Here is a 27,048-nt window from a genome sequence, read left to right on the forward strand (position 1 = left end):
TTACAGGCTGGTATGCTGGCATCTCAGGATAGTGTAGAAAAGAGGCCAAAACTTGGTTCCTTGAAATAAAAGTGGATTCTTTTCCACTGGTTGGAGTCAGGGTGAGACGAACAAAATAGGAGCTGCCAAAATAGGGCCAGATATGCCCACGGGTTCAAGTCTGAAGATGAATTTGGAGTCAAGATAGGAATAGTTGACAGGAAGACAAAGCATGGTAGCTAGGACCAGATATTTATTCTGGGTAGAAAAATTTCCTGGGCAGGGAGAGAGAGAGAGAGAGAGAGAGAAATCCTGGCAGGGACTCTTTTGAGGGCCTGTGAGCCCATCTTCTGGTCAGTCTATAATTTTCATGACTTGCAAGGCACGGAATTGCAGGGAACCATTAACAGCTGGGGCTACATTTGGAAGGCAATCTTCTAATCTGGTCAAGCTTGAAGCTGCGTGGGACGGACGGCGGTGGGGGTGGGGGGGTACCTCCGAAGGAGGAGGGTCAGCTGGGCTGAGAGGATAGCTGCCCGCGGAGGGCGGTGATGGTTGGGTCCAGACCTTTCATTAGGCTAGTGAGGGGGACCTTGCCTCCTTTTTATGGAGATGTGTACAAGAATGTTCAGACTAACCTTAAACTAGAAACAATCTCAAGTTTCGTCAGCAGTAGAGTGGATAACACATTATGATGCATTCATACAGTGTGACATTCTATAGCAATGAAAATTGTTCAAATTACCACTGAACCTAACAACCCCAAACCACTGTTAACTGTGTTCTGGTCCTGCTCAGTCGCCATCAAGGGCTGGAGTGGGTATGGGCAAATCTCAGCGGCTGGGTCAAGAACGTGCCAGGTTGAAGCTGAGCCAGGCTGGAGTCTGGCAAGAACCACATCTGTCAGGAAGAACTGATGTGGTCACCGTGCCCCAGAGGGAAGGCTGGCAGGCAGAGTCTGCTTAGGGCCAGAGAGCTGGCGGAATCAGGGGTCTGCATGAAAGGACCTGTCCAGGAGAGAAATTGGGGCCGATAAGGAAGGGCTTGGCCCCTGAGAGACACAGGAGAGCAGCCAGGGCAGGGCCCTGCCATTGTCCGGAAAGGGTGGTCCAGATAAGACAAGCCCTTTGCCCAGAGTGCCCGGGGTGAGCATGGGGGGGTGGGTATGTCAGCTTTTAAAAGGAAGCAAATGTGACCTTTGACTCTATATGTAGGTAAAGCGTCTTAGTCCATTTGGACTGCTGTAACAGAGCACCACCGACTGGGTGGCTTATGAGCAGGCATCTGTTTCTCACAGCTCTAGATGCTGGAGGTCTAAGGTCAAGGTGCCAGCAGATCAAGTGTCTGGTGAGGACCCACTTCAAGTTCATACACAGCCAGCTGCTTCTCACTTTGTCCTCACGTGGTAGGAGGGGTCTCTTCTTTAAGGGCACTAAGCCCATTTATGAGGTTTCGTGGCCTAATCACCTCCCAAAGGCCCCAACTCCTATACCATCATATCAGGGCTTAGGATTTCAACATATGAATTTGGGGGGAACAAAATTCAAAACATTCAGTCTTTAGCAGCTTCCAAGTTGCAAAGACCCAGACTCTAAACTTTAAACCAGCTACTGTTTAAAGTGTATGCTGACTGTATGTCATCTGTGGGGGACATAAAAGCTCTTGGAGTCAACCAGCAAAACCTTTCAATGGTCTCCCATGGTTTGTGGGGTCAGCATGGCCATGTAGGTGGTCCACTGTGTGACTCCTAGGGCCCCACGCACATAGCCTACAATGGGAATGGTGCCTTCTGGACTTGTGCTGTGCACAGCCTACACAACGATATGCTGCAGCCCTTTCTGGGTACAAAACTCTCCTTAACATGGCCTACAAGGTCTACCCCTTGCCCCACTGCTCTCCCCTACTCTGAACTCTAGCTACACTGCTTTCTTTCAATCTTTTACGTTTACTATGGTGGATTAAAGGTGGCCACAGATTCCATGGTGCTCCCTCTTGTTGATGGCTTTGGTCAACGGAATGCAATAGAAGTGATCGTGTGCTGGGTTCCCAGTCTGGAGCTTAGAAGACTAGCAGCTTCCACTTTCTGTCACTTGACACACTCTCTCTGGGGACGGGGAGCCACTGTGTATGAAGCCCGACTACTCCGAGACTGCCATGCTGCAGTGGCTACGTGCAGGCCAGCCATCCCGACTTGTGAGTGAAGCCATCTTGGACCCCCTAGACCAGCCCACCTGCCAGTGGATTAGCGCCAAGTGGTCTCAGTCGGTGCCCATGGAGCATGAAAGGGCCCGGCCAAGCACTGTCCACATTTCTGACCCACAAAGGTTTTAAGCTGCTGAGTTTGGGAATGGATTTCTAGGTGGATGGGCAATAGGAGCCCTTGCTGTGCTCCCCCCTGCCACAGGACCCTGGAATTTGCTGGAACTTTCTGGAATGTCCTCCCCTGCCCTCTTCATCTGGTTAGTGCCTGTCTTCCAGCCCTCAGCCTGCAGACAGCTCACTCAGGGAAGCCTCCCTCTGGGTCACTGTGTCCTCTTTTTCGCGGCACTTGTCAAAGTAGCAGTTTTACATTTATGTGTGTGATTATTTCATGAATGTTTCTCTCCCCTCCTAGACCAATAAGCAGGGACTAGTGACTGTTTCATTTGCTGTTAATACTCCCTAGCACCTTGCATGGCACTTGGCACATGACATGCTTCAACAACTATTTCACTCAAGGGAAAGGCCACATCGGGGCTCTAGAATCTCCCACCTCATGCCAATTAGCACAGCTCCCCTTTAATTTGTGTTCAATATTGGCATCCCTCGTAGGATACATTTGAAGAAAAGGTTCCAGCTACTTAAAAAAGTATGTTTGAAAACCACAGTCCTAGACCTCGCCCCCCCCATCAGCTATCCCTCGCTCCCTCCCGCCTTTTCTCCCTTTCTGCCTTCCTCACAGAAACTTCCACAGAACTAATGCCTGGAAGGGTTTAAAAATAGAAGCCCCTCTCCCTCGCTCTCCCTGTGTTTCCTTTCCTTCCCGTCCCCCTGTAATTTGTTGTAAAAAAGGAAGCCATCTGAATGTGCTCCACTGAAAAGACACACTCTTCATGACTAAAGAAAACAACAGGCTGACGTCCTTCCCTGGACGGCCTTTCCTTGAGCACACGGTGGCCCCCACGGTAGCTCTGCTGGCCACAGGTTTAAACTGTGTATCAACATGGTGTAGGGAGGGCTCACATTTCCAGGCTGAGCCCACGTGTCACAGGGGGCAGCAGGGCTGAGGGGCCTGGCCGCTTGGGCAGCAGCCTGCTCCCCTGCCCTGGGTGGGGCCCATTCCCTCCTGCTCAAGCACACACACGCACAAAACACCGCAGGGTCACCGCACTCACGTTTCCAACTGAATTTGGAGGCGCACATGGATGGGAAGCTGTGAAGGTCCACCCGGGTGCTTCCCAGAGGACCCCTCTCAGGTGGTCTCCTGGGACAGCTGTAGGACTCACCTACCAGAGAGGGAGGAGGGAGTCGTGCTCTCCAGAGCCCAATGGCAGCCTGGTGTGCTTTGTCAGAAACAGATGGCGGTGTGTGTGTGAGAGGAAGAGAGAAGAGCAAACAGCAAGCGTAAGGCGAGAGGGATGGGGCGATGTGTGTGTGGCCAGTGGACACAGTACAGTCAGGAATGAAGAGACACCGTGGTGCGGTGGAAACCATAAGAGCTTTCTACATTCACAAGATTAGTTTCTAGTGCCCACGGCCATGACATAGTTGCTGTACGACGTGGGGCAGATGACCTCAGTTCTCTTACGTATCAAATGGGATAATAATCCTAGGCTGTCAGCCCTGCGGTAGGCTTCAGTGAGATCATGTTCACCTGATGCCTGTATGTACTAGGCAATTAATAAAGTGCCCTTGCTCTTATGTGGTAGGACATCTTCACTCTGATGTTTAGAAACGTTTAATACAAGAAAACTTATAGTAGCTAAAACTGAACTCAGTAAAATTTACAATTTATTAAAATCTGGCAGAAGAGTCACAGCTTCTGGACACAATTCAGATCTGCAAACTTTGATCCAGAAAAAAATTCAATTTGGAAGGATTATAAAGTCCACAAAATAAAAATTTCAGTGACAGAAGCTATAATTAGCAAATTTTAACATGTGCCAAAAACATCAACCAACTGAAAGATTAACACATATATTAATTATAAAAGATTTATCCTGATGAAAAGTTTCAATAACATTAAATGAGAAATAGGAAAAAAATGGAAACAGTTTAACTGCTCTATAGTAAAAAAGATTAAAAATTAATTTGGCTTTAAGAGAATTCTCTGGAAAATACTTTCTCAAGGAGAGTTTATCAATGCATATCTAATTCCCATTAAAACTCTATACTTGTAAACACAGAATCAAAATGTCCTTGGGGTCCAAATGCAAAATCAAAACAACCTCTTCTGTGATCATAATGATGATGATATGACTATTATGAAAAACGTTTAGGTGAAAGAAGTGTGAAGAGCGGTTGGGTAGATGTGTTGGGATGTCCTCACAAGAAAAGAGCGTGGTTTAGATACAGGAGATGCCAGGAGAAGGTATGTGTGATCCCTCTTGTCTCTTCATTCTTTATGGTTTATTCTGTGTCATTCCTCTGAGCGGCTCAGACAAAAGAGAAAGGGATGAGGACAGGGAGACTGCTGGGAAGGACCAGTCCTTGATTCCTTCCATGTGACTGGACCACCCACAACAGCCCCCTGCACAAGTTGCTCAGTTTGCACATGGACTTACGACAACCCTGGGCTGAGAGGAGGTAGGTCAACGATTCACAGAACTGGAGCTCTTCACCACAGTGTTTGTGTGCAAGGTCTGCCAACTTGGCTGGACAATGAGAGGCCTGCCCATCCATTCCTGATTTTCTTGGGGAGTCTTTTAGCCACTCCTAGGCACCCCATGTCAGCTCTTTTATTCCATGGTTCCCTCCTCTAGCCCATGTTTCTGTCTCTCATTCTCCTTGCTTCTGGTATTTTTGTCTTAGGGTCACTGTCAGGGCAAGAAAGAGGTGCTTATGGCAAATGGAGATAGGGATTAATTCCAGAAGAGGTGGGTGGGACAGGTGATGAGGAAAACTGGGGCAAAGATGATGGGAGAAGGCACTCAGGCCGTGTACCACAGCCACCCGAACCTTCAGACAAACCCATAGTGCACGATGTGAACTTACATGTACAGGTCTCCTTTTCTGGCTTCACATACATACCATTCTCACTAATATGGACACACATCACCATACACCATGATCATTGTCCAGTCTTTTGTAATGCCCCTTCACCGAGCTTGCACACAGCTTGCAACCTAATATCTGTCATTCCTCCAGAAAGCAATCACTGATTGAAACTATGAAAAAATGCAGCTGTAGGTAGTGAGCTCCCTGACACTGAGAGGCTGGTGGATAATTAAGTGACACACATGGGATGCTTGCGTGCTGAGTGGAATGGCTTCCATGGAGTCTGTAAATGCTTTTCACACTGTTCTAGGGTCTGTGACAGACTTGACTGATAGGGATTTAAAGAGCAAAGGCAAAAACAATAGAACGAAAACATAAATAAATGGCATTAACCTTACGTCATATGCATGCCAGGAGAACTGCGTCTTCTTTGTGAGATGAGAGAGCAGGGAGAGATAGCAGAGGAGAGGGGCAATGAGCTGAAGAGGAACTCGGCTCCCCGCCAGCCTGCAAGGTGGGGCTGAGGCAAGTCTGGAACTTTGATTTAATGATCTTTTACTCTGGGTGATCATATTCTGAAAAGAAATAATTCAGGCCAAGAAAATTTGTAAGAAACCAAGAGAGAGACCAAAAAGCCTGGTTTATGTTTACAGTGGAAGACACTCCTTTCAATACCTAGTGTGCTTATGTTCCCACATCAAAGGATCTCATTTTAGATTCTTACGTAGCTGAGAAGCCAAACAGAAGATAAGCTTGCTTAGAGATATGGGGGCATGAGGAAGTGAATCATGTGCTCTTTAAAAATAATTAGGGGCAAGCAATAGAAATCTACCCTTCTCTACTCCAGGGAGCAAATACTTCCAGTACCCTGAGGATTCCCATACCTGGTTCTTCCACTGCTGTGCTGCAGATGCACAGCCTTAAACAGCTCTCCCTGGGTCCCCTGCTTTAGGGTTCTGGGCTGGGCAGGGGGTTGTCCACTGGTTGGCAGCGCCACTTCCAGGAGACATCCTCATCTGCCCATGCAGTGTGCTCCCTTCAGTCCCAGACAGCTCCTGTTTCTCTGCCTTTGGTCTAATTTACCTTCAGGCAATTCCTGGAATCTTGTGTTGCGTTGTTTTGCAACTACAGAGCCTTTGCATACTTCATAAACTTCTAAAAAGTCAGATACTGTCAAAAACTGGTAGAGAGTGTTAGATCCAACGTCCCTATTTAAATAATGAGCAAACAGAGGTCTAGAAAGAGAAACAGACTTGCCCAGTGGAGGGCCAGGACTCCAAGCCAGGCTTTTACCCAGCACACCCCCAGAGCCGCTGCGTCTTCCCTTACGTCATCGGGGTTGAGCACCCGAATGCTCCGGGGCACTTGCATTGCCACCTGCAGCCTGACCCCTAGTCAAGTGGCCCAGCCACCCTTTTGAGTTCCTTGAACAGAGGTGAAAGAACAGGATCAATCTCCACTGACACTACCAATCTATTCCAGACACAGGAAATGTGAGAATAATGAATGCTTGAAGGGGTGAGCTGATGTGTACAACCAATTACTTCGTTTAATGACTGCCTTACTACTTTCCCAAACATCGATGGTCCAAGTTGGGAGAGATTAGGCATGGGAGGCTGGGCACCCAGTTATGATCTAGGGGAAGAGGTCTGGAGGGGAAAGGGCTGTTGCCAGTAATGGGAGGCCTGTTCTGTCTTCTAAGGGTGAATCAATGCCATCTTCCTCAGGATCTTTTCCCCAAAAGTCAAGGATTTCTGTCTGCTTTTGTAGGAGATGAAGTTCTCACCACTTCAGAGAAGATGCCGAAATGGTCACTTCTTTCAGTCTGGCTGTTTTCATTCCTATGTTCTGAGCTTAAACCAGAAAGATGTCTTATTCCCCAGTGAGGAGACAGGAGGCATGAATGGGGGAGACAGTAGAAATGGAACTGAGGTTTTGTTTTGTTTTAGAAGCTCATCTTCATATCTTTATGAATTATAAAATTCTGCTTCCAACAGTGTCCTCCAATTCATCTCTCCTCTCCTAACTGTGTGATAAGCTTTTGATAAAAATCTGATAATGAAAACCAAAATACACAAAAATAAAACTGTTTAGTCATAACAAATGATGTTTTATTGCTTGAAGTTTTAAAGTATTAATGAAGTAGAGTTTCTTCACAAACACAAAACAGTTTTCTGACAGTGTTGATTTTGCTTGTATATATTTTGCTCCTCTGCTTTTTGCCAACAGGTTCATTATGCCACTAGGTCAACAGAGTACAAATGGTCAATGACCAACCCCTCCCCCACTTCACGAGGCATAATCATGGAAACACATTTATTGAGTCTCTGCATTATTTTAAGCTCTTTATATTTCATTATTTTTTCCAAAACTCTTAATAGATAACTTCGACTATTGCTCTCATTTCATTGATGAGGAAACTGAGGCACCAGGAGGTTAAATAACTTGCCTAATAGTCTCCAAAAACCACAGCATGGATAATTCCACATCTATGCTAACCAGTTGACATTGTCTTGTTTTTCATAGTCACATCCACTGACCTACATCTGTCATCCCATATTATATGTGTGTTCCAGGAATTGCCATGGCAGAAAGCACACACATTGCCAGGAGAACACACTTCCCCAAGCCTTATCACATTAATTTACTTGAGGAAAACATATTAACATTGCTCTGAACAACACAGGAATGCTATGCCACTGCTTCAAAGCACACAAGCAGACAAATGGACACACACACACACACACACACGGGATGGGCTTGTAAGGGGATGAGCTTACATTGGGAGAGTTCTCTGAGGTAGGGGCTACTGGTTTCCTTAGGTATACCAGTGATAGTAACTATGCAGGCTTTCCCTTAGGAGAGTCAGGGAAGCACAGAGATGAGAGGGTTTACAGCCTGCTGCTCCTGGGCTGCCCCCACTAAGAACACCGGGTAAGGAAGTCCTTGGCCCTGGCTGGAGTCCAGCCCTAGAACTGCAACAGTGGTGTTGCAGCTGGGATGGCCCCTGAAAGTAGCCATTCTTTGCTGCCATGCACCTCCCCAGGGCCTTCCCCTTGAAGCTTCTCTCACCTGCTCAGGGGGGTAGGGCCAACTCTTCCCTGCACCTCCTGCCATGATGCTTTCACAGCCAATTAAAATTCTATTCCATTCCCAGCAAGGGGGCTGGCAGCCTTGGGTCTCCCCAGCAGGACAGACTGGCTGCAATTAATGTCTCTTCTGGAGCTGATTAGCTAAGGAGAGGCCAAAATACTTATCCTACCCCCAAGGCCATTTTAAACTAGGAAATGGAGGCTTCCCCTTCCTGTTGACTCTATTCAGAGTCATCCATTAAGGCAGAGATATTAACCCTTTGTTTTTCACTCTTGGTAGTAGAGCTGAATCAGACAGCCAAGAGGTCCTCTCTCAACCGGACAGTCCTATGGATCAAGGGAGGGGAGACCCCTTGATTTCCTTTGTATCCAAATTCCAGATGACTGGAATGAATCGAGGGCCTCCTGTGTTAGCCAAAGGCTAGGAGCTGGGGATTGAACAGGAGCCTATGTGCAGTGTTATTGTGTTGAAGCTTTGAATGTAAATGGTAAGGCATAGAATTAATGCATTTAAGAAAAAAGACGAAGTCCAAATGATGGAAGAAGAGCAGAGAAAGAAACACATACGGAATGTTTACTGTGTGCCAGACACCATACATGTATTATAGCAAGGAATCCTCCAAGAAACTGCATTTTCACAGATGACAGAACTAAGACTCAGAGAGATTAAGGAAATTGTCCAGGATCACACAACTAATGTGATAGATTGGTTATACCAATGGCCCTCGATCTTTATGCTTCCCTGTAGTCACTGACTTTTGGTAATGCTTGATCAGATTTGGGAGTAGGCCACATGACTTGCTTTGGCCAATGGGACATTAGCAAACTTGGTGCAAGCTGAGGCTTGAAAAGAGCCTGTGCACTGGTCTTACTGTCTCTTTTTGGCAGGAACTCTTCTGTCAACACGTGAACAAGCCCAGGCAATCCGAATGACAAGGGACACATGAGCAGAGGTGGGCCCATCCTAGGTCACCCAGCTTCTAGCCAGCTCACAGGTGCATGAGAGAGCCCAGCCAAGCCCAATCAAACCAGACCAGCAGACCTACTCAGCGCACTGGTAGACTTGTGAAAAGTAATACATCGTTATTTTAAGCCACCAATTTTGGGGTGCATATGCAGGAGGATGGTTAGTAGGCTGAACTAACTGATACAGTTAGTAAACTGCAGAGCCAGAAGTTATTTGATTTCAAAGCCTGTGCACTGCCCATTCATCAGGAAAAGGCAGAAATTGTAGCAGGAAAAATAAGCTTAGATTGTGATACATTTTAACAGCAAAGTTGCCCAGTCACATAAGGGCATTACTGAGAGGAGTGTGGTGTAGATACCCATACCTAGGTATCTTAGAGGGCAATGGTGGGCAGTTATCCAGGTGAAGGGTCTTAAATGTAGGACCCTTTGCCCCCAGGTGTCTTGCCTTGTATTCTGCCATCTCGGAGACTGAGCTACGCTGGACTCTTAACAAGAGTACTCTGAGTCCTCCCTGTCACCCATCAGTTCCCTGGAGAAGGAAAAGACCCGTTGGCACCCAGGCTAAGATTCTGCAGCCTCCAGCTGGCTAGGTGCCCTCTTGTGCTTTCATGGCTGAGACTCTTCCCCCAAGACTGCCTCGGTTGCATTGCTGCAAATTCTGGATTTAACTCTGCCCAAGCAGGCAGCCACCTTCTGCTCCTTCCCTACAGTGGGAAGAAAGGTAGAAAGGAATAGACTGCCTGTATTTTATGAGCCTTCCTTCTCGTGGTCACGGCCATGGTACTACTCATAGTCACCCATGAGAATGTAAAGGACATTGAATATGGGGTAATAGCAAGGGATACTGAACACTGTAATGATATGGATGGAAAATGGTGTCATCTTTCTAAGACCAATTTGGTACCATGTATCAATGGCCTTAAAAATGTCCATGCACTTTGTGGGGACCCTCCTACACTGTTGGTGGGAATGTTAATTGGTGCATCCACCATGGAAAGCAGTATGGAGGTTCCCAAAAAACTAAAAATAGAAATACCATTTGACCCAGTAATTCTACTTCTAGGAATTTATCCAAAGAAAACAAAATCCCTGGTTTGAAAAGATATATACAGCCCTATGCTTATTGGTGCATTAGTTACAACAGCCAAGACAGGGAAGCAACCTAAGTGTCCATCAATAGATGAATGGATAAAGATGATGTGGTACATACGCACAGCGGAATATTATTCAGCCATAAAAAGAAATCCTGCCATTTGCAATAACACAGCTGGATCTAGAGGGTATCATGCTCAATGAAGTTAGCAAGGCAGAGAGAAAGACAAATATCATATTTCACTTATTTGTGGAATGTAACTACAAAGCAAAACAAAATGTACAAAACAGCAATAGACTCATAGACCCTCAGAAGGGACTGGTGGTTACCATGGGGGAGGGTCTGGGGTGAGTGGGTGGGGACGGTGAGGGGAATAAGAAGGCACACATACACAAAAAAGTCCAACTGGGCACACACACACAGTGTCCATGCCCTTTAAATTAGCAATTCCCTTCCAGAACTGTTCTCTAAGGAAATAATCATGGAAATGATCCATGAAATCATCGGTCACCATGAGAAATTTTTCATGACATAGTGTGAATGGAAAAATACAAGTTAGAAACTGAATGTATATTACATTTCTGATTTGGAGAAAAGTATGTGTATGTTGGGTGGGCTATAGTTATGAGGAAAATCTGATTTATATGAAATCTCTACATGTTTTTAAGATGCGACATTTTCTCCCTCAGCCTCTGGACATATGGAACCTTGGCTATCTTTGTCATAGCAGGAAAACTCACCTAAAAATCTGAGAGACTGAGGACAGTGCAGAAAAAAGTGGCTGAAATGATGTATGACATGAGAATAGGATCTAAAAAAAGACTTTTAGTGTGGATGGATGATTCCTGAGGGGAAGATGAATGAAGTTTTAAACAATCATGAAGTACAAGGAAAGTGGGAACGTGGACTTGGATTACCATATTTCAAAAAATGATTGAAAACAGCAAGTCTTGATTGCTTGGTTAACCACCTTATTACCCAAAAGAGGTTAAAGGCAAATCAAAGGAAGTAATATTTTACATACCAGTCACTAATTAAGTGAAATGCCGGTGTAAAAACTACGGCAAAGTCTGAGAAAGCACGTGCTAGTGTGTACGTGTATCTGGGCTAGAGCCAGCTGGAGCTTTTAATACCAGGGCTGAGATCAGGTGCTCAACCAAGGCCCCTGGATGGCTCCTCCATGAAGGCTGCTGTGGGCTATAGTCTCAGTTTTTTCTAGGGAAACAGTGCTGAGCCTTGAGTGCAGAGGCTTGGGCTCGCCTATGAGCTCTGGTCTGTCCTGCATTGGCTTTCACATGTGGATGCAAAAGGGAAAACTGGGAGGCACTGGTAAGCATGCAGGCTCTGGGGAACCCTTCCCTGCATTATCTCCATGTAGGACCACTCCATCTGCAGGGTTGGAGGCAGGCAGCCTGACCAGAATCTGGGGGATAGAGAGGAAGACCTTTGAAGACCACCCGCCTTCCTAGGCCCAGAATTAAGGAATATAGAATTCTTTCAAACAAAAAGTAAAATTGCCAAGATGACAGAAGTTACAACCACTTGCAGCAGCTTAGCAGAAGCTCAGAGTCAACAGACTGGGGTCTATTCACACACCATAGTAATTCCAATTCTACGTAGCCTGCTCATTCCTGTCGGGGAACTAGAGCCAAGAGCCAAGACTTCAGGAATAGTACGTTTCCTTGAGATGTGTGAAAAGCACTGGGCCGAGGTTTCAGTAGGCTCTGGAATGAGTGTCACCCAGTGAGAGGCATCAATTCCACAGGGATTTGAGCTCCTACCCAGAGCAGGAAGGGTCTGTCATTTTTCACTGTTTCAGTGTTGCCCCACTGCACCACCCTAGGAAAGGCCACTGCCCTCTCGGGGCTTCAGGTTTTTCGGTCTAAATGGAATATATTCAAAATGAAGCTCATCAGAAAGAAATGCAAGTCCCATTCAGAGAAACAATTGAAAACACGTTCCAGTGTTTACTGCAATCTCTTTATAAAGCAGGCAGAGGAAATTAAAAGGCAAACATCTCTTTTTTCCTCTCTTCCCTTCCCTTGCTAATAATCTTCATTATGCAGAGCATTTTAGCCTGTCTGCCCTGCTTTCCCTTCTCCTCCTTTCCTCTATTTCTAAGGGCATCATAAAGCCCCCAGTCGGCTCCATGAACACACAAATTCACAGTCTTACCTGAAAGGGGGAGGGTGATAGGAGAGTGCCGGCTGTAAAGACTCACGGTTTAAGACTTTTTTGTTTACCCCATCACAAGAGGTAGAAACACAGGCATGTAAGGGAAGAAAGCTTGGGAGGGATGGTTCATAAGAGAGGCTACCAGGTGGATGAGAGCTGGGGAATCTGTTTTGTTCTTCCCTCTCCTGAAATAACAGGGCAGCTAGCAGCACCTGGAGACTCCCGGCCTTCATCACACTATTATTGTCTTATACTCATTATGCAGGCCCCCAGCAGCTGAAGTACTCACAGTTTGCAGACTGATGAGCTTCATTCACAAGGTGGTAAAAGGAGGTGCTTGGTAGGGCAGCCAACACAGAGACCCCTCATCCACAGTGCCAGGGAGCAGCATCCTCTCCCTACCCCTTTGGTAAGGATGTGAAGAGACTCAGTAAGGATAGGTAGGTACATGAGAGACAATAAATAATCTCCAGTGAGCACCCACTATGTGTCAGGCAGGGTTCTGAATACTTCTCATGGTATATTATCTCACTTAATCCTCATGTGACCTGAGGAGGCAGGAAAAGTAACTTTGGTCCTATTTTACCTCTGAGCAAACTTGCCCAGGTCACATAGTTAATAAATGGTGGAACAAATCAGACCAGCCAGTCTGGGTCTGCTGGCCACAGTAACCATGCTCTACTGCCTCATTCATGCCAAGTGCTGTCTTGCCTGAGGGTTTCAGCCCAGGGAAAGTTCATTATGGACTCAGGGAGACTCATAAATGACAATGGAGCATTCTTGGGGTAAAAGGGTTTATACCTGGCCTTATTCTCCTGGTGGTAGGTCAGCATGAGAATCACATCTGCATCCAGCAGCCTGCAGGCCTGTAGTCCCAATTGATCTCTTCCCCGCCCAGAACACTGGGCAGAGCTCTTTATACAGTGACTCAGTCACTAACAGTTCATTGCCTACAGGTGTGGAAGCAGTGGCCCAGCAGCAGGCCAGTTATATCATCAAGTAGTTTAGGGCCAGGTGAGGATCCTGGCCATAGGAACTTCCATTTTCCCCAAAAGTGCTTAAAACAACATGTGTTCCCAGCACATGTTCAGTAAGTGTGAACTTGTAAAAGAGGCGGCCGTAGCAACAGCAGGATTTGTAAAGCAGTATAGGTATGGGTGATGGGGCTCAGAGTGGGTAGGTAACTTGTACAATGTCTTTCACCTAGTAAGTGGAAGAACCAGGATTTGAACTCAGCAGTCAAAGCTTGCATACAGGGCTTGACATGTGGTAGGTGCTCAATAAGTTTTAGCTATTGGTATTTATTTTTATCTTTGTATACATAAGAGCATGTATGCTTTGTATACTTAGAGTGATGTAGGAAAATCAGAAGCTTTGCCAAAAGTATCTATCTGTCCCAGAGTTTTACAAAGTGACTGCTAGCCAAATTTGCTTCAGGAGAGGAAGTGTGGGTCTACATGGAATATGAATTTCTGAAGAAAACTGGGAATCTTGAATTCTTAGCAAGCTCCCAGGTGATTCTTTTTTTTTTTGCAATTTATTTAATTAATTAAGGTATCATTTGATATACAATCTTACTGAGGTTTCACATGAGCAACACTGTGGTCACTACATTCATCCATATTATTGAGTCTCCCCCACACACCCCACAACAGTCACTGTCCATCAGCATAGCAAGATGCCACAGAGTCACTACTTGTCTTCTCTGTGCTACACTGTCTTCCTGGCCAGGTGATTCTTATATATGCTAAAATCTGAGAACCAAGGAATCAAGACTTAGGTAGTTTAGCCCAAGGTCACCTGCCGGAGGGTGGCAGAGCTGTGGCTGACACCCAGGAAAGGCCCTGCTCTTTTGCTTTGTAAGAGTCAGCTGTACAGAAGGTTCTAAGTGCCTAGGGCTGTGATTCAGAACATGTGTGAAGTGTAACACACCATCATAGTTCATTTACACTTGTAACAACTGCTGTGTCCCCTAAATACACTGAATGACACATTAATTACAGTGACTTAAAATGAATTTTTGTAGAATCTCACCACAATTCTTTCAAATAACATGAAGGTTTTGCCCAACTAAAGCTGGGCATCCCTCTGCCAGTGTGCAGGGACTGTAGAGGGCTGATCCCAGGGGCAATTGAGTATTTGTCCCTTAACTTATTGACTTGTGCCCTTGGCTTGGCCTGACTTGTGAGAAAGAGGACACAGTGACCTGGAATCTCCTACATTTCAGGCTGATGGCCTGGAACCTTGGAAACAGGCCCAGCCCTCTGTTGCATGCACATAGCCCAATTCTGGCCAGCCACAGCTTATTAAAATGATATCTTTCTATTGAATCAGGCAGACGACTGGAGGCAGATCAGCCTTTAATTTTAACTCTTTGGTAATGATGAGTTATGCAGAAAGACAAACGGACAGTGTTTTGTACATTAGGTCACTGGAAATATAAATAGGATTATGAATATACACATAAAATATGACCTTCTTTTTTTCCACCAGCCTTCATAGAGCTTGGTTTGTTTATTATGCAGATCATGTTCGACTTTGTGGAATTGGATGTTATTTAAATTCAATTATTGTGAAGTTAAGTTCTTCTTTCTAGTACCAGTTGAGTAAATTTTGAGGCAGTTAGTGGGAAGAGGTACATTTGTCTTATACCCATTAAATTATAGGGAGAAAAGCACAGCAGGAATAAAATAATTATCATGAAAATGAAAAACATGGCTTGGACGGTTTGGTTTGGGCCTGTGCATTTGTTTTCCTTGTCTCTTGCTGTTTCTTTTCTTTTTAAACCGATCTGGAAAATTTTCCATGAAGAGGGAGGCAGATTATACGTGTGTGTGTGTGTGTGTGTGTGTGTGTGTGTGTGTGTGTGTGTGTGTGTGTGAAAGTAAGTTGCTGGTATAAGAGCAGAGCTAGAAATACATGGTTAATTGGATTTAGTATAGATAACTACAGCTTAGTAAGGCCTTAAATCTCTTTTTTTCTACTTAGTAATAGAGTTCTTTCTTTTTCAAATCAAATCATCTTGCAACAATTCCTTATTTCTTTCCGTCAGTGTTGACACACTGCCTAGTCTCCTGAAGGCGAGGTTTGGCCTTGGTGCCCTTGTGAGGGGACGCGAGAAGCTTGGGCATGGCCTGGATGGGAAGGAGCATGTTAATGCTATGGGTGGGTGGCAGAGCTACAAGATTGGCCTGCAAGTGTTCTAGGCAGAAAACAAAGAGCTACCCATACATATACTGCCTGACACAATACGCAGAGAATTCAGAATGACTTGTCTGTGTATAATAATGGATTGTGAGGCCATGGAGATCTTTGAAGGTCATCTTACCAACTGGCCTGCCTCCCACAGAGAAGGGGGGAAGTTGTTTTATCATCCCCAGGGCAGCAGGAGTCACACCCTGTCCTATATAGCTCTCCACCATGACCTTTGCTGATGAGGGCTTCATGACAGGTCATTTTTCTTGATCCTAGTAAGAGGATACGTGGACCTGTCACAGATCCGTGGAATCAAAAAATCATGGTCTGGTCTCCTACAGGAAGAAGACACTTGAAATCTTCTAGGTTTTTCCCAATTTACAGTCCCATCTGTGCTCCCCCTTTTGTCTCCTCCCACCAACCCAGATCCCAGCTACACAAATAGTTGATTAATATCATGGATCGGTTTGGTGGTGCCCATAAAGTTGGGAGGATATATTATTGATAAGTTCCCCTGTTGTTCCCCCAGATATGTGGACTCCAGGGAGCCCAGGGAGTGATCCAAACAGTCCTCTTTCCTTATCAGGTCAACTATACAGCTTCACAAAAACTACCCAGGATGGACCCTGGGGAGTCCCTCCTTACTTTGGCCTCCCTCCTTTCTCCTCCATAATCCCAGTAAGGTTTATCTACTCCTATACCCATTCCTCCCACACCAAGACACACAGGTTCTGGGTCCACCTTGGAGGGGAAATTCTGATTTTTACAGCTTTAGGTCCTCTGAGTCTTTACAGTGAAACATTTACAAGGCAAGTGTAAATTTTCTTATTAATCTAGACTACATCTCTCAGAAAACTTTCAGGTATTACTAAATTTACAAAAATCTCTCTTTATTTGACTTCTCGAATGTCCCTTCCCACCAAGGGTAGGGGTGTGAGGAAGGCATGGGGGGGGAGTTCAAGTGCTTTGTGTTCCCCCACCACTGCCACAGCAATTAACACCCAAGGACCACTGCCTGGAATTGAGTTCAGAGGAGAGGGGCAAAGCAGCTAGGGCTACTGCCTCGGCACTTATATGGTAATAGGGGAGCCGGCAGGGTCACCCCTCTTATTACAGCTGGAAAGGTAAGGGTCTGACGAACGAGGCCTCTGGAGAGGTGCAAGGCAGGTAACGCTGGAGTGGGCACACATGCCGTGGGTACAGGCCGCCTGGTGGACAGAGCTGGTTTCAGAGCCTTACTCTGCCTTTCTCTTGAGCAAGTAACCACCCCTCTGAATGGATATCTTTGTTTGTAAAACAGGAGAAATAATTATCAGCCTAATTTGATTATTGAGGTAGTAGGTGGTCGAACGTCTATGCAAGTATTTTGTTACAAGTGTGAAATGTTTATAGCATTAGGATCATTCATAATAGAATGTTATATAAAGGAGGAAGAAGGAAGGAAACTGACTAATACTTGATAGGAGAGGAGACAGTCAAGGAAGGCCGCGGTAGCCCTCCGCTCACCCCTGACATTAGCCAGCGCTTGCTGAGAGCTTCCAGTGTGCAAGGCACGGGGCTAGATACAGTCTCTTTCTGCCATCCTCGCCCAGTTGCACAGATGAGCCATTTTATTTTAATAAAAAAGACCCTGAGTGCCCCGTCAATCATGGTTTATTTTTCCAGTCTAATCCCTCTTAAAGTCTCCTGGCTGACTTCTGCAAATTCTCAGACCTCGGACCCCTCCTCCCACCTTCACACTCAGCCCACGGCTTTGCTTCACTTTTCACCTACAAAATAGAAGAAATCGAAGGAGGACCTGGCGACTTGGCAACTCTGTGGTTTATTCTCAGTTCTCACCCAACCTGACCTACCAGCCCTTGACAAGGCTGACGGTTCCCTCTTTCTGGAAACTGTCTTCTTTGTAGGCTTCTGGAACATCCTGTTCCCTTCCCATCTCACGGACCTTCCTTCTCAGTCCCTTCTGCGGTGCCTTCCCACCCCCCAAGCTCCAGGATCCCGGCGTCCTCTAGGGAGCAGCCCCGGGACCCCCCCTTTTCCTCCTTACATTCACTCCTTTGGTGATTTCAAACTCCAAGGCTCATGGCTTTAAACACCATCTGTACACCAATTTGTATCTTGAGCCTTGACCTTTCCGCTAAACTTCAGACTAACAGGGTTTACAGTCCCTATTTGATATTTAATAGGCATCTCAAAGTGGACAGCTCCGAAGCTGTCCCCCCTCGGTCTTTCCCACCCCAGCTGAAAGCAACTCTCCATCCTTCTCATGCCTCAGGTCAAAATCAGCATCACCCTTGACTTTCCTCTTCTCATCTGCCACACCCAGTCTATCAGCAAATCTTCATATCTGTATCTTCAAAATATATCCAGAAACTGGCCATTTCTCAGAACTTCCACTGCTACCCCGCTGGTCCAAAACACCAGCACTGCCCACCTGGATCACTGCAGTAGCCTCCTGTCTGCCCACCCCGTGCTTGCTTCCTTCTAGTCTATTTGCAGTACAGTAGCCACGGTGATCCTACCAAACATCAGATCATGTCAGTGTCTTCTGCTCAAAACATGCTCACGATTTTCCATCTCATTCACAGTAAATGCCAAGTCCTTAACATGGCCCACAGCTTTGATTTGTCCCCTATTCTTGATCCCCATTATATCTCTGACCTCATCTCCTTCCCGTCTCCCCTCATTCACTCTAACCCAGACACATCAGCCAGCCTCTTCCGTGTCCCTAGCACATGCCAGGTGTGCTCCTGCCTTGGGGGCTTTGCCCTTGAAGTTCCTTCTGCCTGGATTCTCAGCCCCCAGAAATCTGCACGGTGTGCTCCCTTACCTTCCTCAGGGCTTCACTCAATGTCCGCTTGTAGTGAAGCCCTCCATAGTCACCCTAGTTAGAATTTCAACCTGCCTTCTGCCTGGTATTTGTTTTCCGTTTCCCTGCTTGTTTTCTCCATAGCACGCTACAGCATCTTAGGTGCTTAGAGTTCATTTATCTTTTTGTCTGTCTCTCTTTACTAGAGAATTTTGCTTAGTTCCATTCACTGCTGTATCCTTGTCATCTAGCACAGAACGTGGAACATACAAGATGAATGATAAAAAATGATGGAAGGAAGCCCAGAAAGGTGAAGCGACTTGCCCAGGGTCACACAGATTATAAGAAGCCTGGATATACCCAAGTCTGGGATTAGAATCCAAGCTCTTAACCACCATAGTAGTCTCAGTAAAGGAAAATGTCTCTAAACTGCACCTCAGGGCTGATGTTTCTATTGTCTCCTGTGTTCTGATCTCACAGAGCTACAAGCTGCAGCAGGGCCGGGCTGTCTCTGCTTCACTAGACTGTTTGTTTCTTTCTGCCCTAGTGCCTGTGTGGGCAGAAGGGCAAGTCTTGGGCTTACCTGCCATGGCAACCAGGTAACCTAAGGACTCCAGCACGTCCTTTTAGGTTGAGAGGGGGGAAAACTGAAGCAAGCCAGAAATAAACAGAGGAATCTGTGAATGGAAAAGCGACCGGAGCCTTGCACCTGCGGCTTGCTGTGCCATTGGCAGACGGGAGAATCCATCCTGTTCTCGTCCCTGTCGTCCCTGCCCACCAGCTTGGCCACAGCCACGGGCTGTGGCTCACCTTGTCCTGCCTCCTGCCTCCAGCATGACTGCCCTTAACCCATCCAAGAGGCCGGCGCGCTTCTGTTCAGCATCTCCAGGGAAGGAGGGCCCTCAGATGCTCACAGTGCCCCGTGGTAGCCCAGAAGACAGTCCTGGGCCAGACGTCAGAGTATCTATGTTCTGACCCCTTATCCACCTCAAAAGGGCAGACTCTCTTAGGTGGCTCTTTAATGTCAGCCTCTCTCTGGGGCTTAGTTGACCCTTTACTTAAGGCACGGCTCTGTTCCTTACATATTTGGTAGTAGCAGAACAGAATAGAGCAGTAGTAGAAAGATACTATGAAATTAAAGCCCTATGGACAGGCAAATTGAAATTGTAAGATTTTCACAAGAGGACTTATGCCCGGCACTGTGCTCAGCACTTTGCATGCATAATCCCACTCAGTCTCCACAGCTACCCTTGGAGGAGGTAAGAGCACCTGCAACAGAAAAAGAAAAGGAGCCTCAGAGAGGGTAAGAGACTTGCCCGAGTTTACATAGCAGTAAGTGGAGGAGAGGCATTCAAACCCACATTCATCCCTTCCCCACACCTTGTCTCATGGGGGCCAGGGGATTAGAGGAGATCCGATTTGTCTTGCCTTGGTCACTCCCACGGCGGTCTCGGGGCCCCAAAGCTCTGAGCAGATCATCGTGGAAGTGTCTGTTGCCCTTTGCATTTAATAAACCCCTTTGATCTGTGCAGTTTGTGAGCTCTGCAGACAAGGTTGCAATAATCCTCCACACCAAAAGCCTGGAGCCTTGAGAGCTGGGCCTGAGGAGCTGTCCCCTCCCATGCCCTGGTGGCTGTCCAGGCAGAAAATGCACCTTTATTGTGCACTTACAATGTGCCCAGTTCTCTGGGGGTTAACAGGAGCAACCAAGATCCTGGAAGACACAACTGAAGAATGATGAAGGCCAAAGTGGGTGAGAAAGCAGGGAGAAGAGACAAGCTGGCAGTCATGGGAGATTTGATGGAAGGGCCTGAGCAGAGAGACAAAGAGACCCAGGGACACAGGTGTGGGAGGACGGCAGGGACCAGGGTGCAGAAGGGGGTGAGCAGAGTGGTGTGATGAGAAGCTCAGAGACTGGTGTCAGAAAGACCTGATTTTGCATTCTGGCCATGCTACCAGCTGGCTAGGTGACCTTGAGCTGGTCGTTTAACCTTTCTCTTCATAGGGGTCTTCCTTATACTGACAGGTGCTTACCACTTTGGTTTGCATGTTCTACCACTTCAGTTTTAACAGAGTTTACTGCAAGAACCTCTTTAAGTCTAACCTGAATCAGTGTGGCTGCCGGCTCATCTCCAGTTCTCTTTGCTTTTGAAGAAATACAGGTCTGATCAGCGGCAGATGGCAAAGTTGGGTTAAGGCCCCTTAGAAGCCCTAAACACAGAAAAAGATGAAACCTCCTCCCAAATGTGCATAAAAATATACTAAATCATAAAAACAAAATGTATGTGATTGCCACAATTAAGCATTTTTCCAGATTTTTTTTCTAAAATCCTGGATTGCTTCCTTCATAAAAGTTAACTTTTCTAACAGTTTTAGTATCCTCACGTTTTACTATTTGTGGCACCCGAAGCAGTCCCTGTTCTACCTGTTGGCTGTCCGGTTCCAGGGTAAAGTGTGGGTGGGGGACTAGGAGCTCCAGGAGGAAGAGCACGTCTTTGGCCTCTAGGCCCTGTAGCCAGGCACCTATTGCTGGGCTCTCACCCCACCCTCCCAGGCCTGTGGGCCAGACCGGATCATGCCACCCCTTCTCCAGGTAGGTATGTAGAGGCTCAGGGGACTCCAGGGAGCCCTGATGGCCCCACACCCAGAGCCACGATGGAAGGCCCAGGTCTTGTGATCAGCTGTGCCTGGCCAGCAGCTCTTCCTGGCTTGTGGCTGCTGCTTGGGAAGCACGGAGCTCAGCCTTCTCTGTCACTTGGCACGGTTGCCAGGGATCGGAAGTAATGTCTCTTACCTCATCGGCAATTTGACATGGCTGCTTAACAACCTGATTAATCAAGCCCAGCTCATCCTGTTAGAATTAATGAGCCTAGGAAATGCTGCCATGAATAATGAAGGCTTTCACCCCTCCCCCAGCACCTCTTCCCACTCCCCACCTCCTACTTCCTTCTCAGAGCCACACAGTAGCTACTCAACACCAAGGACCTGCAGGCCTGGGAGGGTATGGTGAGTGTCCAGCAATGTGGGCATCTCCTGCCCCTTCTATGCCTCTCCGGGCACCACAGCTGCCCACCTGGAGCCAGAGCTGGCCAGGTCCTAGAGGTCAAAACAAACAGATACGTATGCATTCCACAATCAAAGTAGGAGGGAGTGTGTCTGTCCCAGGCACTGTACTAGGTGCTGAGGATGCAAAGATGGTTAAGATGTTATCCCTGTGAGCAGTCAAAGTGCAGTAACCCAGAGACAAATGGTGAAAGTGCCACAATGGGGGATGGGAAGGGCCAGGACCCGCAGTAGAGGGGGCCTATTAAAACAGGAGGAATCAAGTGGGGGACCATGGGGGTTGTCTGGGGGTGAGGCACTGTGAGCATTTCTGCCACCAAGTTCATTCATGGCACATGTATACGTGGAGTGCTGGGCACTGAGCCAGGTGCTGGGGTCCCAAGGTCAACAAGACAGACATGGTTCCATTCTCGTAGAAGGCGCAGTCTCAGCCCCATTCCAGGGCAGTGCAGGAAGCTGAGCGGACACTCGATTCATTTTTTTATTTACTCACTCAAACACAGACGTTGAGAGCCTTCTGGGAGTAGGGCTAGGCACTGGGGAAAGGGGCACAGAGTGGATGACCCCTCATCCCTGCCTTCCAGGGCTCCTCTGCTGGGTGGATAGGCACACATACAGATCCTGTAAGGATGTGCTCGGTGCTCTAACGGGGATATGCCCAAGGTGCTCAGTGCAAGGTGCTCAGAGATCTAAGCACTGAGCTGGAGATGTCAGGGGTGACTCCCTGTAGGAGGTGGCACTGGAACCATCATGAAGACAGACAGGTAGACCAGGTGCAAAAGGACATTCCAGATCTCATGCATGTCCAGGTGTGGTCTTAGAGTGAGAGCAGCTGAAGTGGAAAAGAAAGATGATCCTGGGCATTTTGGAAGGAAGTGGCTGGTTCTAGTATACAGCAAAAGGCTTGATGAAATATGCAAATGGCATCTGTAACTGATAAGTCAGAGGCTCCTGTGCTTGTCTAATCAAAGTTGGGAACAAGATGTGGTTTTCTGGGTGGAAAAATCCCCAAGTCAGCAGGGACATGGTTCACGTGGCTACATCACAAACACACCAGTGTGGGGCTCAGGGCTTGGGGCTGCGTGGCATCTTCTGGGTCCTTTGATGGGAGGCAGAAGGGCCAGGTCTAAAATAAATGAGCTTGGGGAGGGAGGGCATAGGAAGTAAGGAAGAGGGGGTCACATATAGTTCAGAAGGGAGCATAGGTTGGAGGAGGGGGTGAGCCCAACTGCTAAATTCTCTGGGAAAGTAAATGAAGGAGTTGAGTGAATGGAATTCAGCAAGCAGAAATGATGGACTCTGACCTTGGAGGGAGAAAGAGAAGAGACGGGGGCAGAGAGGGAAGAGGGAGGGGAGAGGAGTGGGCGGTGGGTCTCATGAGGTGCGACGGGCCAAGGTGTCCCGCCTGGCAGGAAGCAGATGCAGGCTTCAGTCACGGTCATCTGACATGTGGTCACAGGCATCTCTGGAGACTGAGCGCCACTGTGTGGTCTACACCAGGGGCCTCAAATCCCACCACCATCTACCGGGCCAGGTCCTCTGCCTCATTGCTTCCAGTTCCCCCAGACCACACCCCCAGCTACTATGGGATATTTTACATAAAAATTGCCACCTAGAGTCCCCTATCTACAGCAGGCTGGAGCTGATGGGGGCTATCCCTTTAACTTGGGGCCAGGCCCTCCAGTTTGCCCAGTCCCCACCGGCTGGCCTCTGTCAGTTGTGTTGCCTGTCTGGCCCTGAGGACATTACAGCTTGAGACCCCCTGGCTGAGCCTTTAAAGAGAAGCCCACGGGAGGCAGAGGACTTCCATAGAAACTGACCCGCCCATTGTCGCAGAAGCCCTAGGACTTGGGCGGCCTGGGCTCAGAGCTGGCAGCTGAGTTGGCTGAAGCAGCCTGGCCCCCACGGAGAGGGGTGCTCTCCCAGGTCTTCTCTGTGGAGCATGTTGCCTTCTAGGAAAAAGCCTGTGGCCTGGTGTAAGTGGCGTGGCCTGACCTTCCCCAGATAGCCCAAAGTCTGCCCTCCAGGGGCCATCCACCCTCCCCACCCACCGCCAGACTCCAGGGCCGGCGCCTCACTTCCCTCTGCCTCTCTCCCTGCAGGGGGAGCTGCTGAGCCCGTGCCGCTGCGCCGGCTCGGTCAAGTGCACGCACCAGCCTTGCCTCATCAAGTGGATCAGCGAGCGCGGCTGCTGGAGCTGCGAGCTGTGTTACTACAAGTACCACGTCATCGCCATAAGCACAAAGAATCCTCTGCAGGTACAAACGGGGTCTGCCCGCTGGGGCGCAGGGGTGCGGGGACCTGCTTGGGCCATCCCGCACCCCCGGATTTCTGCTGGGAGGGATGATTTCACCTTACAGTCAAGGCAGTTTGGAGCAAAGGAACGAGATGGGTCAGGCGGCAAGCCCACGGATGGCATGTGAGCAGGAGGGGATGAATTACTTCGCGTTTTCTCCTAAGCCTCAGGAGGAGGAAGAGAAAAGAGATGTGCCAAAGAAGGAGGCAGAAGTAGAGGGGAAGAGTGGAGAGTCAGACGGAAGGAAGAATAAGTGAGCTAATGTGTGGATGGATGGGTGCGTGGATGGATAGATGGATGGATGGGCGGGTGGATGGGCGGGTGGATGGGTGGGTGTGGATGGATGGATGGGTGGGTGGATGGGTGGGTGGATGGGTGGGTGTGGATGGATGGATAGATGGATGGATGGGCGGGTGGATGGGCGGGTGGATGGGTGGGTGGATGGGTGGGTGTGGATGGATGGATGGGCGGGTGGATGGGCAGGTGGATGGGTGGGTGGATGGGTGGGTGTGGATGGATGGATGGGCGGGTGGGTGGGTGGATGGGAGGGCGGATGGGTGGGTGTGGATGGATGGATGGGCGGGTGGGTGGGTGGATGGGAGGGCGGATGGGTGGGTGTGGATGGATGGATGGGTGGGTGGGTGGATGGGTGGGTGGATGGGTGGGTGGATGGGTGGGTGTGGATGGATGGATGGGCGGGTGGATGGGCGGGTGGATGGGTGGGTGGATGGGTGGGTGTGGATGGATGGATGGGCGGGTGGATGGGCGGGTGGATGGGTGGGTGGATGGGTGGGTGTGGATGGATGGATGGGTGGGTGGGTGGGTGGATGGGAGGGCGGATGGGTGGGTGGATGGGTGGGCGGATGAGTGGGTGGATGGGTGGGTGGATGGAAGTGGAAAGGAAAGGAAGAGAGGAGGGAGGAAAAGAAAAGAAAGGACAGATCAGAGGACAGAAGAAAGCAGGGTGGAAACAAGACAGAGGGTGGCAGGGATGAGGAGAAAGGCTGAGACAAAGCTAAGGGCAGGAGAAGGAGAAACAAGGGGGACATTCAGTGTGATTCCCAAACTGTCATGTGCATATAATTCACCTCGAATCTTGTCAAAATGCGGACTGTGAGTCAAGAGCCTGAGGTTCTGCATTTCTAACAAGCTGTCGGGTGGTGCTAACCTATAGGCTACACTTGTGACAGGGCACCAGAGAAAAATGGAGAAGGGACAGGGGAGGGAGGCAGAGAAAAACAAAGTGGGCAGTAGGAAGAAAGAAAAGGGGAGGGAATATGAAGAGGGTACTGTGAAGGGAAGGGCACAGAGGGCAGCGGGTGGGACCTGCCAAACACATGCAGACAGGGCCGGACCTGCCAGGGCTGAGGGCCCCCCACCCAACCCTGACACAGCTGTCATCCCAGAGGAGCCGGCAGGCCCTGCGCCACCCTGAAATCCTCCAAAACACCAAAGCTCTCCCTGCCAGCCACACACATGTAGAGAGAGAGCACTTTGCTTCTGAAAATACCTCCACACATGCCCGGTGAGGAGAGGGACGCAGCGGCCTGGCACAGCTGTTCTGTCTCTCCTCTTTCAGGGGCAAGGGGAAGCGCCGATGCTGCAAGCCCGGCAGGGGGTGGCTTGGGGGAGCTAGAGGATGGAGTCTTGCATGGAGGGGCAGCTGGAAACCTGGAGCTGCAGTGTCCAGAGCTTCTATTTTACACACTGTGGAGTTTCACATGGGGCGTTGCCAGGAATGAGTGTGTGTGTTTGAGTGTGAGTACAGGCATATGGACCAGCAGTAGGGCATTATTTCTGGAAGCAGGCATTGAAATTCCCAGGTGCCTCAGCCACCCTGACGGGGGAACAAGGGGTCAGAGTAAAAGGTGCCTCTCCCTGTGGAGGTTCCCTCTTTAGCCATTCATTTCAAATCTTGAAGTTTTAAACTAGCAGTGTGTGAGACAGCTGATCCCACACTCTCTGGTGTGCACTAATTTTCCTCTTCCTTCTCCGCTGATTCAAGCCTTGGAGAAGGGTCAGAGTCCGAATCCACAAGCCCACCGCAAAGTGCCCCTTTAGCTCATAAACAGGCATCATCCCTTGATTTATAAAATAAAAAACCATTCAGGGATAGCTTTTTCCTGGTAGTAAAAAAGAGAAGAGGTTATTCTAATGTCTTAAGTATGGTAAGCAAATGTCAGTATTAACAGTATTGGTCTATGAATGGAGGGTGAAGTTACTACCCCATCTTTAACTGTGAGTTTCTGGACACTGGGGTCTCCCTCTGGTTGTGTTGCCCCAGCAACAGTGTTGCTCAGTAAATGCCACTTCAGTTTTCCAGGCAGCACCAGAAGAAGGAAGTAGTTTGGCCCAGGGCAGTGCTGTGTGGCTGTGGCCCAGACTGCTCAGGGTTACCCTGGTGGAGCAGGGTTGCACACAAGGGTTTGGCTCCTGAGCCTGGCCCTTCACCTCTACCCTATGACACACAGGCCCAGAGTGTGCTGACTACTTTTAGGAATACCCCACCTCGATGGGCCTAATTGTGTTTTTGCTGAAACATAATGAAGAACAGAAATGAAGGCAGCTCATACCCTTCAAAGCACTAATTAAAGAGCTATTCCGTTTAACCATCACAGCTGCTCTTGGAAGTCGGAAGGACCGATTTTGTTTCCATTTTATAAAAGGAAAAACTGAGAGTCCTTATGACTGACTTGTAGGTCACTCTGCAAGCTAGAGCAGAGCTCCGTTAGAACTGAGGCCCCTTGCTCTGTGCCCCCTCCTGGTAGAAGGAAGGAGACATCTGTCTCCGTGCTCTTCCTCTGGACTCTGCAGAGCTGGGATCCCGGCATGGGGAACTCCCAGGATCCTGTCATCAGCATCTCAGAATCTCACTGAGATGAGGCTCCAGGAGTGGGGTGGTGGCAGACCCCTGTTCCCCTTCCCAGGTCCCCTTTGGGATTTCAGAGGTCTCTTGCCTCTTTCTCTGTGCAGTTCTGCCCCCACACCTCCTGTGGAGGCTCATGTGGCACAGACAAAAGGAGAGCCCTGCCTGCCTATTCCTTCCCCATCATGCTTTGAACTGTAGTCAGGGGCACTGTTTATGTTCCACAGGTGGCTTCAGGGCTGGGAGGAAGGGGCTTCAGAAATTCAGTGGATCTTTCTGTGCTTCTATATTTGGGGTTTTTAAAGTCTGGAGCAG

At 48.4% G+C, this 27,048-nt stretch overlaps 1 protein-coding gene across 1 annotated transcript in view; it reads left to right on the forward strand.

Moving 5' to 3' along the window:
* Positions 1–27,048, forward strand: part of MARCHF4 (membrane associated ring-CH-type finger 4) — a 103,619-nt gene that overhangs the window by 60,437 nt on the left and 16,134 nt on the right. Inside the window, exon 2 of the mRNA XM_036916151.2 lies at positions 23,674–23,829. Within this exon, the coding sequence (XP_036772046.2) occupies positions 23,674–23,829 (156 nt within the window). The remainder of the gene's footprint in view (positions 1–23,673; positions 23,830–27,048) is intronic.

Source organism: Manis pentadactyla, chromosome 6, assembly GCF_030020395.1.
Source record: "Manis pentadactyla isolate mManPen7 chromosome 6, mManPen7.hap1, whole genome shotgun sequence".
Classification (NCBI taxonomy): Eukaryota; Metazoa; Chordata; class Mammalia; order Pholidota; family Manidae; genus Manis; species Manis pentadactyla.